General features: G+C 35.8%; 2 protein-coding genes across 20 annotated transcripts; both read left to right on the forward strand.

Moving 5' to 3' along the window:
- The first annotated feature begins 928 nt into the window (after window positions 1-928).
- Window positions 929-14,178, forward strand: Lark (RNA-binding protein lark). 19 transcript variants are annotated; one of them, XM_076901240.1, is made up of 8 exons: window positions 929-1,063; window positions 3,037-3,199; window positions 3,399-3,944; window positions 4,085-4,377; window positions 7,461-7,508; window positions 12,401-12,725; window positions 12,872-13,067; window positions 14,039-14,178. In XM_076901240.1, the coding sequence occupies exons 2-6, from the start codon at window positions 3,056-3,058 to the stop codon at window positions 12,408-12,410; spliced, it is 1,041 nt and encodes a 346-aa protein (XP_076757355.1). In that variant the 5' UTR covers window positions 929-1,063; window positions 3,037-3,055; the 3' UTR covers window positions 12,411-12,725; window positions 12,872-13,067; window positions 14,039-14,178. The 19 variants fall into 19 exon arrangements, with proteins under 19 accessions (XP_076757355.1, XP_076757356.1, XP_076757353.1 ...); XM_076901241.1 differs by having other exon boundaries at window positions 12,872-13,432; window positions 14,039-14,172; XM_076901238.1 differs by lacking the exon at window positions 14,039-14,178 and adding an exon at window positions 13,126-13,333.
- Adk2 (Adenosine kinase 2) lies at window positions 14,045-16,050 on the forward strand. Its single transcript, XM_076901250.1, has 5 exons — window positions 14,045-14,187; window positions 14,729-14,936; window positions 15,010-15,285; window positions 15,364-15,772; window positions 15,849-16,050. The coding sequence occupies exons 1-5, from the start codon at window positions 14,171-14,173 to the stop codon at window positions 15,974-15,976; spliced, it is 1,038 nt and encodes a 345-aa protein (XP_076757365.1). The 5' UTR covers window positions 14,045-14,170; the 3' UTR covers window positions 15,977-16,050.
- The last annotated feature ends 304 nt before the right edge of the window (window positions 16,051-16,354 follow it).

The following is a 16,354-nucleotide window of genomic DNA, read 5'->3' on the forward strand; positions in this document are numbered from 1 at the left end:
ATTTTTTTAAAGAAAAAAATATATGGATTTGTTTTTTAAGTAACTAATGGTTTAGCATAGCATTTACATCGAGAATTTTTAGAAACTTTTTGTTTTACTATCATATACATATGTCCAAGTTTAGGATATCTCTCTCATTTTCTCTTTCTTTTTCTTTCTCTCTCTCAATATTGATGCCCAGCTATATGCATGTGATAGCATATATTGCGTGATATGCGTCACTGTTAAGTAATATCAAACCTCTTTTGCATAAAAGAACTCTGCATTAAAATTGAAGCAAATGGTTGATTACAAGTAATGAAATTTATATTTTTAATAATTATTAAACATAGTTCCTCTTCTAGATATACATAAGACTTTTATGCAAGATATTTCTATTTTTTTCTTACACAAGAATATTTTCTGTTTTTAATTTTGTTAAATTTTATTGATAATTGAAATAATGAGGGTGAAAGTAGAAATGTTTTTATTATTAGTATACAGATATTTTATGAGTACTGGATCAATACATTTCACTTGTATGATCTCAAAATATAGCAAATAGTAGAGGAATGATAATGATGAAGTGGCATAAAATTTACAGAAATAAGTTTAATTATTAGATTATGATACTATTTGTGAATACTTTTAAAATGATTTAAGGCTTGTATACTTTATGTGTGTGTAAATATGGTAAGCATAATAAGACAAAAATTCATAATTGTTATAAATCATATCCTACAGTTTTGATTTTATCGAAAAATTAGAGTTTCAAGATATATCAATTTTTTATGTATACAAGAATTTAAAAAATTACACATATACTACTTGTATGTATTTTTAGGATCAAATACATGCATGTACAGACACGCATACATTTATCCATGTATATATCGGTAATTTCACATTTGCTTGGATAGTTATAGAAAATTTCATTTTCAGTAGTTGGCGACTCTGAATTTTACATTGAAAGAGACGACGCTTTCCACTTCTCCTGTCTGTTTCGGTCCGCCATTTTTTACATAGGAGAGCGTGTGGTTTGGCGTTGTGTTTTATCGGATTGTTTTACGGAAGTACTGACTTGGTAAGTGTTCTTACACTTTTAAGATATTTCATAAGCAATTAGTTATTACTTTAAAGCAATATGTACGCATAAAATTTCAGTTACATAGTTGCAAGAGTGATATTATGTGGTTGTGTTCTGTAGCGTCGACATGCGAAGATACTCCACGCACGCCATTTCGCGTTTATCGAGTTCCGTAATAGCGTGATTTTACAAATGTTTATTTTTATATTTGATAGAACGTGAAAATTGATCAAATCTGAACAATATTTAATATATATATCTTTAAATGGTTTTTGTGTAGCACTCGCACAGACAGACAAATTCTATTAATTATATTACGTATGGTTTTCGTTGTTGCATATTATTTATCCAACAGAGCTTAATTTCTACATATTCGTGGTAAATTTTCACTCCAGAGCTACTTTACATATGCTTTTAATGTACGTATATGAAATGTATGAATTAGAGTAGACAATTTTTAGTTTAAAAATTGGTTACCATGTGTGAATTACAAATATAAAGGTAATCTATATTTTTTCAAACACATTTGTAGTGTGATATCGCAGTAATACTAAAACAATTATACATATAATGTATCATCTTCAGATATGAATCATCTTTGATGATAAATGAATAATAGGTGTATAGTAATTCAATAGTATTAGTTTCCTTTTAAGGTATGAAATCATAAGCATTTATAACTAAAAATAATATAATGTTGTTAAAGTGATTGAATATTTCTAACATTTTTAATAAGCTTTCTAAAAAGTTTAACTAAGATTGTGCACGCTATTGCGCAGAATTCTTAATATAATTACTGAGATAGTAAGCGTACGGAAGACATATTAAATTGAGAAAGTCGAAATTCAATACATTTCGTTTTTATAACGATGGGACGTATATATATATTGTTAAAAATTTTAGTAATCTTATAGTGTAATAGCAAATCCGGCGACAAATATTTCCATAGATAAAATATACTTTGAGGTATGTTCGTGATAGGTTTTTGAACACACTGTTCGCACGTTTCGCTGTACTGCAGTTTGCCGACAGGGGCCACTACTTCGACATCTCGTGCACAAGCGGACGCGGCAAGTAAGACGCCATTGTTACATTGCGTTTTCTTGTGTAAAGTCGTGTGCTTAATACTGGCGTTGGTTAAATTGTTAGTTAAAATTGTACACTGTAATATTCGGTGAGTGTGAGAAAGTATATGATATTGGAACATAAATTTGCACTTAATAATTAGGAAGTGAACGTGACTGCATACACTTAGAATTCGTGCGCCATTTCGACAAGGTCGGTATGTTCTTCTGTACTGCTTGCTTTATAACGAACTGTTTATCCACGACTTGTGCCCGTTTTTCTTCTCTTGAACTAGAAGTTCGACGAATGCTCTATTCTATATTCCTAGATTGGATGACTCATATTCATTTGTTAACATTTCGACATACGAATTAGGTATTTCGAAAGAATTCATGACCTTCGAAATTCGAAAAGTTAGATCGTTAGCAAAATGGTGGAAAGGAGTGCACTAGAGGGGGAATCTAAACAATCGCGTCACTACTGAATATGCTTCATGGTGTTTAGGGGGCTCAGTTTGATTTGAGTTTCGTTTTTTTCAGTTTATAATATTAAATAAATTAGGTACGATTTGCATCTGTTACATTCTGATATACAATATTTAAAAATCGTATATATGACGCAGTAAGTTAATTATTCTTACATAGCTTAAAAATTCCATAAATGTTTATACTAGAATTTAAAATGCGTGTACACTATAACATTTTAAAATAATTTATTTAACTGCATTACAATGAACACAATGAATAAAATATCGATATCATAATGAACATATCTTATAGATACAAGTTTTCTAGCACTGTTGGAACGCAGCATGTGCTTCATCTTCATACACTTATCTGCTATATTTTAAAATATTGTATAGACGATAATAAGTAATATTTGAAATATTTTGTTTGTAAAATTAGGTTCTAGAACGAGCCGAAAATGCCGGGTTTTAGTAGTGTTGGCACATTCAAAATTTTTATCGGTAATTTAGCCGATAAAACCTCAAATGCCGATATTAAACCGTTATTCGAAAAGTATGGAAAAGTTGTAGAATGCGATGTGGTTAAGAATTATGGATTTGTGGTAAGTTTTATTTTCTTTATGCAATAGATACCTTTACTGCAATTTTTTTTAATGCACTTCTTTACTGTATTCTTATATTTTTTATTATCTAATTTTTGAATTGTTTTATTCTCACTTTATAATTATTGTTGAATAATAGTGTTTTACCTGTAAGTTTACTAAGTCTGTTTGATATGATAAATGTATTATTTTCCAACAGCATATGGAAAATGAAGAGGCAGGGAGAAACGCAATACAAAATTTAAATGGACATATAGTTCATGGGCAGCCAATTAAATGTGAGGCTGCAAAGAGTCGTAAGGGACCTAACACTCCTACGACCAAGATATTTGTTGGCAATCTCACAGACAACACGAAAGCACCCCAAGTGCGCGAGCTTTTTGCCAAATATGGCACTGTTGTGGAATGCGATATCGTGAGAAACTATGGATTCGTCCATCTAGAGGCAACAGGTGATGTCAACGATGCCATCAAGGAACTCAATGGACAGATGGTGGATGGTCAGCCAATGAAGGTTCAAATTTCTACAAGTAGAGTACGACAAAGGCCAGGAATGGGAGATCCTGAACAATGCTATCGATGCGGTCGCGGCGGCCATTGGTCCAAGGAATGCCCGAAAGGAGGAATGGGAGGAGGACCAGATAGGAACGGATACAGAGACCGAATGTTTGGACGCGACCCGTATCCTCCACCGCCGCCACCACCGTTCCTTCGGGATCGGTTAATGGGTGGTGGCCGCTTTGGGGTGAGTAGTTATTTTTGCAATTAATAATTTCCTTAGTGATCACAGTTAACAAAGTAGAATCAATTGGACTGCAAAAGAAAATACAAAATCTGCGATACAACTGATTATTTATAGCAACGTGGTTCTTTTTTATATTACAGGATTACGAAAGCTACTATGACAGGAGGGGCTTCGAGGACACCAGGGACCTCTACGAGAGGCGGTTTACGGGTATGACAGGGCCCTGTGACATGGGAAGTTCCATGTGCGGGCTTGACTTTCCACCAATGACAATGCCACCTCTACCCCCAAGACGAGACCAAATGCCTCCAATGCCTCCTATGCCTCCTCTAGGTATGGGATCCATGCGCGACACTGGCTTCTCCCGTGGCAACGAGTATGGCATGTTCAGCCGCCGATCACCCCCTCCGAGTGGCAACAACGGCCGGTTCAGGTGAGTAGAGCCAATGTACTGACTGCCCATTCGTCCGACTTAACATTGTGAACGTTCCAGGCTGGATTAACAGCTCATGCGAATTGGGGTTCGGCTGTTCGTCGACATTTAATAATATTTGCTTTCTCGTACATTTTCTTCCTTTCTCTTAATTGTCGAATTATCGATCTCGCATTTTTTTTAAAAAGTCTATCCGTCGAGTATATTATTATTTCTTGGAAAAGTGGAGATTTCTAGATTGCATTGGGCACACAAAGTCGGGTTATTCTATTTTACGCGATAAAAATGTGCAAGGACAAAATTGCCCCTTCACACGTGGTTGCTACATTTAATTTTGTGCAAATTGTACATTCTTATATTTCTACTTCGACCTCATTTTATTCATTTTAAATGAAACAGTGCGGTATGTATGTATGTATGTATATGCTCACGTATGTATGTCATGTATGTATATGTGTGTTTGTACGCGCTTATACATATATACACAGACATACAAATGCACATACACACATTGCATATCTAACGCATAATCGTACTGTGATATTACACATATTATTTTTCTGTGTTGTATCGCATAGTTGAAGTAATCGATATTTTTCCAATGTAAGTAGAGTGTCGACCCGATGCCCATATGAGTGCAGAGTCTGCGTAATAAAATGCTAATGTGTATTATGACGCTTGGACGTTTCTGTACATTCTAAATTTCAGTGCACCTCAGGCTGCGTACCATCTTTGTCCATGAATGCGGGCAACCCTAGAGAGACAGTCCCGGGCCAGCGTTCAAGTCGTGCAAGAGTAAGTCTTTGACCACTTTTGTTAGCGAGTAGTCATACCTCGTTCTTGTCGCTGGCGCGTTGTACATCAGCAGCTTCTATTTCTCCTCGGTGCCAACAAAATCCGGGTCTCGACTGATCGTACCTTGAACATGTCGACTGCTCTTCTAGGGATGTCCCTGTTCATAGACTCTCTTGATCCATGGCGTTAACTGCGAGATTGGCCTGTATGTCTCTCATAAATCCTTTGTGTTTCAAGCGCTCCCTATTACGTACATCACTCAACCGGGAGTGGCGCGGAGGCCTGGGATGAAGAAACGTTCCTAAGGAATGCGAACTAGATTTCTTGATCGCACTACCGCGAGCCAGGATGCGATCCTACAATTCTAACACTCTCGTACGCTGTAGATAGAAAAGAACGAAAAAAAAAAGATTGGCGCGATTTTCAGGAACGACGCCTATCGATTGTCTTTGAAACGTCTCGTAAGTAGAAACCAGCTCTCCAGACGAATTGGACAGTAAGTTTGTATATCGGCGTTTCTACTAGTTGTTAAGGCCAGTTTCATAGATACACTTCGAAAACATCATTTTCAACATACTCTTCACTCGGAGTAATTTCGTTAATTTCTCGAGCATAGTATTTGGTGCTCAATAGATTAATTAATTTAATTCGTGAAATTGTTAATAATTTGAGTACTAGCTTCAAGTTGTACTTTACAAAAAGAGACAAGTTACGATGCACAAGAAAAGTTGTGCACAAATGTCAATTTAAATAATAATTCGTTTTCATGCTTATTACAGCAAAAATTCGTTCAGTTTCAGTTATCGATTTTGTATTCTTTTAATCCTTTTGTTCCGCATTTTAGTTTCACGTGTGATACTAGATCTTATATTTAGTGAAATTGTTTCAACGTTGCGCTGCAATGTGAGAGTAAAGTTGCGTTAATTAGTCTAACAGTTGCACTTTAAATTGAATGAAGATGTTGAGTTATCCTTGGAAGTTACATGAAACCGGCCCCCCCCTCATGTAGTACAATATCAGTGCGAAGAAATGTGCAAAAATCTATAAAAATGCGCGTATACACACAATCAGACATCCTTTATACAGCTGCGCGCGTGCGCGCGCCAAAACACACACGCACCCCAAACATATACACGAATTTATGCACAGAGAGTGTGTGAGAGAGAGAAAGAGAGAAAGTGATATATTTGTTTCAAAATTACGATCCACAGTTCTTGAAGCTGACTTCTACTCACGAGGTTCAAAGCTTTTCATGTATGTAAATCCATTCGCAAACTTTCAAATAGAAAACAGAGTTGATTGAACTTCTCAATCTTTCTGAATACTTTGAATTTGTTGTTGCACGTTACCTTATTATCCTACATGATCCCAGCCTGGGCTGCAAACGGCTCGTTACGTTCTGATTATGTAAATTGATTTGTAACTTGAAAATCGCATGGGTTAACAATCCAGTCTAACGCTGCCTGCCTTATATGACTGGCTAAAAATCCCATGTTCTTATCGTTGCGAATCTTTTATTACACGTCCATTTATTAATTTTTCTTTCTGGTAAATGTACTTCGTATGAAATAAAGCGGAGAGAAATACTTGGTTGCTGCCTGCATTCAAATTTTGCAGATATAATTTATAAGCACGTGTAGTTTCACACATACACATACGCACGTACATGAACACATACAAACACAAAGCTTGACTAAAGAGATAGATCAGAATTAATCGTTAACTGTTCGATTCGAAGTGATAATGGTTCCATCGTTGAGTATCTCGTTAGGGACGCTTAAGTTTCGATCATATGTTTGCAAATGATCCTTCGTACAATTTGTTCTTCGACACCGTGATTTATTCACGCAACATATATCTGTTGCTTGTTGCATAAACGTACGTCTAGATTGGTAGGAAAATATATGTACGTATATAGGTAGCATTCTTCCAAGATCGTAACACAGTCATGTTCCCATATACGTGTCCATGACATTCATCATCGTCTTCGCAAATATGTTCTTCTGTTTACTGTGGTAGTTGTGTACATCGCATTTGGTCGACGATAGTGTCTTCGTTACATTTCATGTATTATCTAAACGTAACACTGCCTATGAAATAGCTTCTTCCTGAACCATTCCTGACCTTTCTTGACAGTCATATTAGGCAGCACGCGATTATTTTTCTTGCATTTTCATTATACAGGGACTAATTCACAAAGTTAAGCCTTGGACAAGGGAGCAAGTATATGGTATATATTGATCTTTGATCATTCGTAGATTCGATTATTTATTATACCGCTGTTATAGTAGAGGCATGTACGAGGACTTCAGCCGAGATTCATTTGAAGAGCGTAGGTAAGTAGACGTGTCTCAATTCGGGTTATGAATCGACCCACACCCAAATTGTGTGTCGAAATGTTTCTTAGTATCCGATCGTTGATTTGATTTAATCGATTCTGCTCTCTTTCTTTATATGCCACGAAACGTCCAATTGCTAATGCGTTCCGTTTTTATTGCCGGTCATTTATTGATTCATGGTTTGATTCAAGTACAAATTGAGAAACTTTGACAATATGTGTAGGCGGACAAATTTTAATTGACCGTGAAAACTCGTTAAACGATAATAATAGTAGCTATATTCGATTTAGTTATACTGCTTATCTAACTAAATCGATTCTAGACGATGCGAAAATCAGATGGTAGCAAGGAAGCGATGTGTGCATTTCGCTGAATCGAGAGAAAGAGAGTGCTCGTAGGATATATATATAATTTGAAAATTTCAGTAATTTTCGTTGGCAAAAGATACACATGTTACTAATACACGTTGCCGAAAATAATTAGCGAGAATAACGAGGAAAAAACGTATTCTCTATGATATGTTGCTACCAAATTAAGACCCGTCTTTTGCATTTCCCATTAATAACTCTATCTCCCCGTACCTTTTTAAATAACACCGCATAAATCGTTCTCTCTGTCAGTTCTTAGATAGTACAATTTGTTTCTTTTATCATGATACATATTACCCTTGTCTACTTACCTATCCGCCCTTTTTTGTATCTCACAAGTTGTTCCTCTCTTAAGACCGTGTTAAGAAAGAAAAAAAAACAATAAAATTAAAAAAGAAATCGTTTTATCGATCTCGTGTAACTGACGTGGATTCATTTTGGTTACCAGACCGGGATTACGAGGGCCATCGCCGTCGCGCCGGTTCGCACCATACTAAATCGTCGCGTCGGGCTCGGATCGGTCTCTGTCGGTCTGTCTGTCTCTGTGTCGGGTCTGTGTCTGTCGCTAGCAGGAAGCCTCGGGACCGAGATACTCTTGGCCGTCTGTGTCTGTCGATCTGCACGCGCGAAGATCTACCATTCGCCCGCTCTATCGGAATATGTATTCTCCCCGCAATATGCGTTATCTAGACGAGAAATCCCTCGCCCACCCCCCAGAAAGAAAAAAACAATATCAGATGAATTAAGCAGCAAACAAAATGAAAAAGCATTTTATTAAACTGCAGGCTTCTTTTACGATGCCGTTGCCGTTACCGTTAACCTATTTCTTTTTTTTCTCGTTCCTCACCAAGTCCGATCTTTTTCCTAGTTTCAAGATATACATTATGCACAACGCGCATCTCGTTGCGATGCTCACCAGACTTTCCTCCGCACCCGTTTACTCCTTTCGATCCGTTTTACCACATGCTCAGTTTTCTTCTTCGGTCCCATACCAGGCACTGTCTCTGGTATTTTGACACGCGTATCAATTCGAGATCATCGAATCGATAAGCATATTTTTTCTCTTTTGATGTAAGAAATTGTATTGTAGCATCCTCCTACTGAGAAAATTTTTCGACTCGTACCCACGTTCCGATTCGTGCTCTTTGGTTACGATTGGTATCACCATTCGAATGCGAATATTGTCAGATATTAAATTCTCTGTTAAAGTGTGAGAAATGTTAAATCTCGAAGAACATTTTCGTAGGACGATGCTTGTATATGTGTAGTGTTCGATGACCGTTTCTGTGAAGATGACGCGCGCGTACGCGCATTCTTATCTTTTTTTCTTTTGTTTTTTTTTTCAAATCGTACGAAATTCCCGTGCTTGTACGACAAATACTTAATCGTGACCGTTTTTGTAATAAACTTGTCTGTCAACAGCAATCGATCGGACAATACTTTAGTGATCGTAATGCATTAATTGATACCGGAAATCATCGAGTTCTAGTAATCGTAAAGAAGAAAGCAGAGCTGCGCGTTTCTCACGTAATTGGCTGGGCGTTCCGCGACGTGTCGCAATCACAAAATCGGAGCATCGTATGAACATACGCTCGTGAACACCTGTTACTTTACTCTTTTCTTCCCCTTCCCCGCAACAAATTATTTATTCTTTTTTTTTGTTTTTCTTTTTTTTTCTTCTCTCAATTACGCGTGAGTTTTTCTTGTCATGCCTCGGATGATTCTCGTAATTCCAGCCCCGTACAGTTTGTTCAGGCAATAACGGACTTTCGTGATGCGTGTGAAAAGTTATTGTAAATGGCAGAGCGGTTGCTCGATAGTATGCGACGATAATTTTTGCCGTTTAGGTTATTAAGAGATACCGATGAAGGTAATAATCTGCGTGCGTGTGACCGATACCGTGTAATATTCTCCCGTCGTGTAATCCTGATTCTTCTCGATACGGGACGATAGATATTATCGTATTTATGTAACTTTTCTTTCAAGTAACGAGAGAAGTGCGTGCGGGTTCGACTGTTCGAATCGTTTCCCGATTACCAGAAAGAAATCTTAACGATACAAATTCAAATATACAATAGTCTCCGTAGTCTGCGTCGATTCTGTATTGGAACCTAAAAGTCGGTCGTGCGAATATTATATCGTTAATCTGTAGTAACGTAACATCGTTTTATTAACATATTAGAGTTAATTATCGTGGATAATTACCGAAGATCAATATGGTAATCGCAAACTGCGCTCCGTTTAGCTTATAAATACACATACGCGCGCGCGCGCGCGTGCACCTACATATACACATCAACATATACCGATAACCGCCGTTTTTCGTTTTCGAGCTGCGTATACACGATGGCGTGTGTAATATTTCTCTCTCTTTTCGTTCTTCTTTTTTCCTGTTCTCTTCCTCTTTTATTTGATAATACGACCTGTTTTCAATGGTAATTAGATTAATGATAATCATACTAATTATGGTTTAAAGAAACGAATGTAATAACAATGTACTTCTGAAATTCACAAAAAATGGCGTTTCGTGTTCTTTAATCATCACTTGCACCGTTTTTCGTCGATCAAGTTAACTGCCGCCCCTCCTTTCTCAACCTTCAGCCCTCAACCCGTACATATAATACCAATTGATACTCCCCTCGGCAGATATATCATTTAAGAATGATACAAAAGAACAAACATATATATACTTGTGTCTCGTAATCGGTCGTAACAAATTAATGCGCGCGCGCTCTACTGGCTTCCTGCGCGTCGCGTGTTACGAACGTGTCGCGATCATTGACCACATAATCTCTTAATAGTTGAATGCGTATCAATCTCGTTTTCGCTATTACACTCTCCATACGAAATAAATTAACCAACCAAATGTATCATATGTACAATTCTATTCTTACATTAATCTTTTTTTACGCCATCGCGCAACAGATAATTAAAGTAATACCACTTACTTTTTTAGACGGAATGTTATTTGCGCGGATGATATTTGGAGTAATTTATTGATAATCGTGCTTTTTTTGTTCCGTATGTAATAACGTCAGTTACGCAATTATTTAGCGTATCCTTTGTTATTTCTCTCATTGTTTCTCATTCGTTAGTGATCGATGTGTGTGTGGATCTATTACGTGTAAAAAAAATATTAGTAAACTTAATCGAAATACAGTTAAGCAACAAGTATCCTTTCGGTTCGAACACTTGACGTATAAGTTTTTGCACACATACATACGTACATTTGTCGCAGCATACATTACTTTTCCATTCGTTGGTCTCGTTAAAGTATAACAATTTCTGAATCAAAGTTTTTTTTTTTTATTGCGGATTAACATTTAGATGAAATCGTAGAAATTTTGAATAGCGACATTCTTTTCTGTTTACGGCTGAAGGGGATAAAAATGTAATCCACCACTATTATTTCTACAAACATAAAATACGATGAGCTTTCAGGCTGCTTGAAATTTATGCACCATTAAATACGCGTTCATTGATGCGGAACAGATATAAAAAAGGAATAGATTATCAATTACATTTCCCTGCACAAAAGACCTTTTTCCGGCAACGTTTCCTTCTACGGGGTTGGACGTGTATGAGTACCCTGTATTACTGTCTCAATCGGAATTACGTAATTAAAGCTATATACGTACGGAGACAATGTCCGGTGTTAATCGATTTAGACGCGAATGGGCGAAAAAGCGAGGAAAGGGCGAGATTAATCTAGCGATACGTATAGATATGTGTACACTATGCCGTGTCGTCGTGTTCGGAACTTGTATATGGAAACCACAACTTCGTCCCATGTTCAATGATCATTCGATAAGTCGGATCGCCGAAGACTACATTAAAACGGAGTAACATGTCGTTCGGAATACCTACGGTGACCCACGCATATTATTTCGCCGTCTTACGCACGTAAGATATTATGGTATTTTAATAGTTTGATACTATTGCTCCACCATTGAGGCAACCGGTTAAAAGTTGAAATACGTCGTCGGGATGGTCGAGATGGGCAAACTGAAAAACGATCGACGATATGTGAATTCCCGAGCAGATAGCTATCGCCGGCCTACTGACCTTTGAAAATACGTGCGAGTACCTTCACAATATCACGATTAACGTGAATGGTTGTATCAGTTACCCTAAGATAGATGAGACGTCTGGTACGCGACTTTTGAAAAAAAACGGGCCACAAAAATGAAAGATTACGGCGGAAGAGATATACGCAGAGATATTAAAGAAAAAGAGCGAGCCGATATATATTTATATATTTATATATATGTGTGTGTGTGTATTTGTATATACATATATATCGACTACCTAGAAATCGGGACAATGATATATTTAATATGCGTGTATGAGCACGGAAGTACTACTAGCCTACAGAACCGGGACGCGTATTCCTCACATGCGCGACAAAAACCGCGTCTTATTAACCGGGTCGTCGGTTGTCAATTACCAAAAAAAGTGATAGACGCGTCACAGGAAAATCTAAAAAGCACTATGCATATTGTAATGTGATGTATGATATAGGACACAATAGAGCCCCTGCCTCAAGAGCTTCTGGACATACTTGGAAGGAGCTGGGCTTGACGATGTCGAGTACGAAGAAATACAAAAGAAAGAAAATAAGAGAAATAGAGAAAAGGCGATAGTGAAAGAGGGAAAAAAAGAAAACAGAGAGAAAATGGTTTATCCTATGTGGTGAGATGTAATTGTCAACCAGGAGAACTTCTATGCTTCATTAACTAACAGAGGCTCATCGTGGCTGCCAAAAATTGTGGTGATGTTGATGGATACGCATCGTAGATCCTACCATGGACAAAATATTTGGGTGTAAACCACATTTCGTATCAAGGCAAGTTTATTCAGTGTCATTCTGAACCGCGTAAAAGCGCGAGTAAAACGAAAGCAAACAAACGTGTTCTCTTTTCTGAAAGCGATCAAAATCACTGCATTCTTCTTTAACTGCCGAACTTTTTGAGAGTCATTTTTCTTTCTTAGGAGGTGCGGCAGTGTATGCGCACGCATGCACTTTGAAATCTGCAATACGAAGAACATCGTATGCGAATATATGTGTCCAGACTCTAAGGTTGCATTGGACATTGTGATGCTGCAAATTCACTCATCCCGACATGTTTCTGTATCGTGCTAAGACTGGATTTCCTAGTGCTTTTCTCCACTGTGTGGAAACATGAAGGTATTGTAAAGAAGTAAAATCTTCACTCCTTTCCCCTTGACAATCCTTCTTATTTCAGATATTTAAAGGCATTATGAGACAACGTTACGTGTACAAGCGCACTACTGTAACGCGCTATTTGTATTCCATTAGTTTTATTATTAATCTTCAACATATCGTTATAAAAAACTTTGTTTCTTTCGAACACAATACACATTTACGATGCAAACAAATTTATACATGCGTTACGCATCATTGAAATGATTAATCAGAAATCAATTTCACTGATGTGTGCAATACCACGATCTATACAATGCTTTCGTCTATTTATTTACTTTGCAAACGATATATGTATGATGGATTTAATTCTTATCGAAATATGGTGGGTAAGTAATAGAAAATTGAATTCAAGTAATACACGCGTGGTACTATATAAAAAGAAACTATGACAAAAGATATTGCGGTTATTCGTAAAATAATCTATTGCTAGAAATTTTGCAATAAATAAATATATGCAATAGATCGATATTCAATCTAATAACCAAAGTCAAAATTGTCAGTTAAATTACCCTGTTAAAAATTTATATTGCGAACTTAGGCATATATATTACAGTAATGAATCCGAGATATATAAATGTAGTATTACATATGCGCAAATTTTTTCAAGAATGTCAGACATTGCATTGCGAAATAACTATTTTAATCTGAAGTGAATAGTTAGTTTTGCAAACTGCGTTCTATTTAACAGCAGAAAGTTAGATTACATTTAATTATCGTAGTTACGTATGTCGAACGATAAATTAAAACTTCGTGATAATATTAGCTTTGTATTTTTTATAGTTCAGGTGGAAGTTGAAGTTATTATGTTGATTTTACGTGTCCATTTATAGCTTATATAAATGTTCTGTAACTATTAAACTTTGAAAGATAAATTTTGCATAACATTGAAAGCAATATACGCTATAACATTTTAATGTAAATATCGTTCAAAGTGCACATGATTTCATCGGACTTGACTATGATAAACGAAGAATAGTTCTGCCATAAGTCGACGGCGCATCGCCGCTACTACTCGCCCATGGAAATTTCAAATTGCTACCTGTGATAAACGAAAATCGAAACAAATGGCGTTAAACTTACGGTATGATTTAACAATATAAGTATTTTTTCATTTCATTGTTTCTCAGTTACATCAATAATATTTTCATTCAAAGTGAAGGTTATCTTAAAATACTAACAAAGAGGTTATGTTCTCCACGCGTGATTTAACATGTGATTGTAGCATTTAATCGAGTCATTTTATTACATCATCCACTAAATAAACTACAAATGTTTCTCTAAATTTTGTTGGAAATTTGTATAAGAGAATAATTTATGCAGTTTTTTTGCAACCTTTACAGTATGCATAATATCGTAAAAAACCATCAAATATCGGACGAATCGTAGAAAAGACTTAGGTTATACAGTAGGCAAGTTTAAAGTATCACAATGCACTCTCATACAATCCTTTTTTAAATGTAATTAGTGTTTACGTACATGCACTTTTTATGACTATAACTGATTTTAAAAAATCGCTGAAAAAACATGCATATAAGATATAAATTTTTATTTTATTTTTCAAAGTAATGATTCGTATCGAAAGAGACTTATGTCATTGATTTAACAATTGCAAAATATTTTAGGGAGGGTCTCCTACTAGGGATGGGTAATCCCCTTCTTGATATTTCAGCAACTGTAGATAGCAATTTTTTAAAAAAGTATGACTTAAAATCGAACGATGCAATTCTTGCTACAGAAAAGCATAAACCTATATACAATGAATTATTAGAACTATACAAGGCAGACTTTATCGCAGGAGGTTCTGTACAGAACACAATGCGAGTAGCACAAGTAAATGTTTTACAATATTTAGTACATAATTTTTAAGGTATATAACAAACATCACATATTAAGTATATTGTAGTGGTTCCTAGAAAAACCAAGGGTTACGACTTATATGGGCTGTGTTGGAATGGACAAGTATTCAAAAATTTTAGAGGAAAAGGCACGCGCAGATGGCTTAAATGTACGTTACCAATATACAGAGAAAGAACCTACTGGTACCTGTGCAGTCCTTCTAACTGGAAAGAAACGATCTTTATGTGCTAACTTGGCTGCTGCTAATTGCTTTTCACTGTCACATATTGAAGAACCTGAAAATAGAAAGTTCATAGAAATTGCTGAATATATTTATGTTTCTGTATGTATAACATATAGAAAATGTAGATGTATCATTAAATTTTGAATGTAACATTAAATGTTTCACCTTAAATTTTAGAGCTTCTTCTTAACTGTGAGTCCAGAAACAATTCAGGTGGTTGCTCAACTTGCTTCTGAGAAAAATAAATTATTTCTGATGAATCTCAGTGCACCATTTTTATGTGAACATTACAAAGAACCAATGTTAGCAGTTCTTCCTTATGTTGATATTTTATTTGGTAATGAAACAGAAGCTGATACATTTGCAAAAGTAAATAATTTTCAAACTACAGATAGAAAAGAAATTGCATTAAAGTTATCGCAAATGGAAAAAATAAATAAAAAGAGACAAAGAATTGTTGTGATAACACAAGGTCCTGATAATATATTAGTAGTACAAGATAATAATGTAACGGAATTTCCTGCTGTGAAGCTCCCAGAAGAGAAAATTATTGATACTAATGGAGCAGGTGATGCTTTTGTAGGAGGTACGCCTTGTAGACTTGACTGATATAAAACTTAAGAGTTTTAAAAACATATATTTGCATAATTTCTTTGTTTCAGGTTTTTTGGCTCAACTTATACAAGGTAGGAACATAGAAATTTGTATTAAATGTGGTATTTGGGCGGCAACTCAAATCATACAAAGGTCTGGATGTACTTATGAAGGGAAACCCAACTTCACACCTTAATAATGCATAAATCAACAGTCAGCAGTAATTGTAAATTCTGTACTTAATAAATGTTTTAACAATTTTGACCTTAATTTTTATAACTATAAAATAAGTTTGTCTCTGGTTAGTCTAAGCACATTACTTTTGTAATCTAACTACAGTCGATCTTGAGAATGTTAATCCAGTGTTTAAAAATTGTAGCAATATGAAGAACATAGCTACAATGGTAACATTTATAATACGAGTAAACTATGTCATGAATGCAAACAGAAAGTGATAATAGTATTATAAGCTCTAGTATCATTAATCGAATTAAGTATACATCAGCTGTATAACTGCAAATTTGATTTTAGCAAGTAGGATATTAGTTTGCGAGATGATACCAGTTTATACATG

The sequence above is a fragment of the Xylocopa sonorina genome, chromosome 9, assembly GCF_050948175.1.
Source record: "Xylocopa sonorina isolate GNS202 chromosome 9, iyXylSono1_principal, whole genome shotgun sequence".
NCBI lineage: Eukaryota > Metazoa > Arthropoda > Insecta > Hymenoptera > Apidae > Xylocopa > Xylocopa sonorina.

Excerpts from the sequence above, each read along its gene's own strand:
- Adk2 (XM_076901250.1), top strand. Across the intron at positions 14,937-15,009 it reads ACACAATGCGAGTAGCACAA|TGGTTCCTAGAAAAACCAAG; the intron begins GTAAATGTTTTA and ends AGTATATTGTAG. Across the intron at positions 15,286-15,363 it reads CTGAATATATTTATGTTTCT|AGCTTCTTCTTAACTGTGAG; the intron begins GTATGTATAACA and ends CTTAAATTTTAG.
- Lark (XM_076901230.1), top strand. The coding sequence starts at position 3,056 with ATGCCGGGTTTTAGTAGTGTTGGCACATTCAAAATTTTTATCGGTAAT. Across the intron at positions 3,945-4,084 it reads TGGGTGGTGGCCGCTTTGGG|GATTACGAAAGCTACTATGA; the intron begins GTGAGTAGTTAT and ends TTTATATTACAG. Across the intron at positions 7,509-8,327 it reads GATTCATTTGAAGAGCGTAG|ACCGGGATTACGAGGGCCAT; the intron begins GTAAGTAGACGT and ends TTTGGTTACCAG.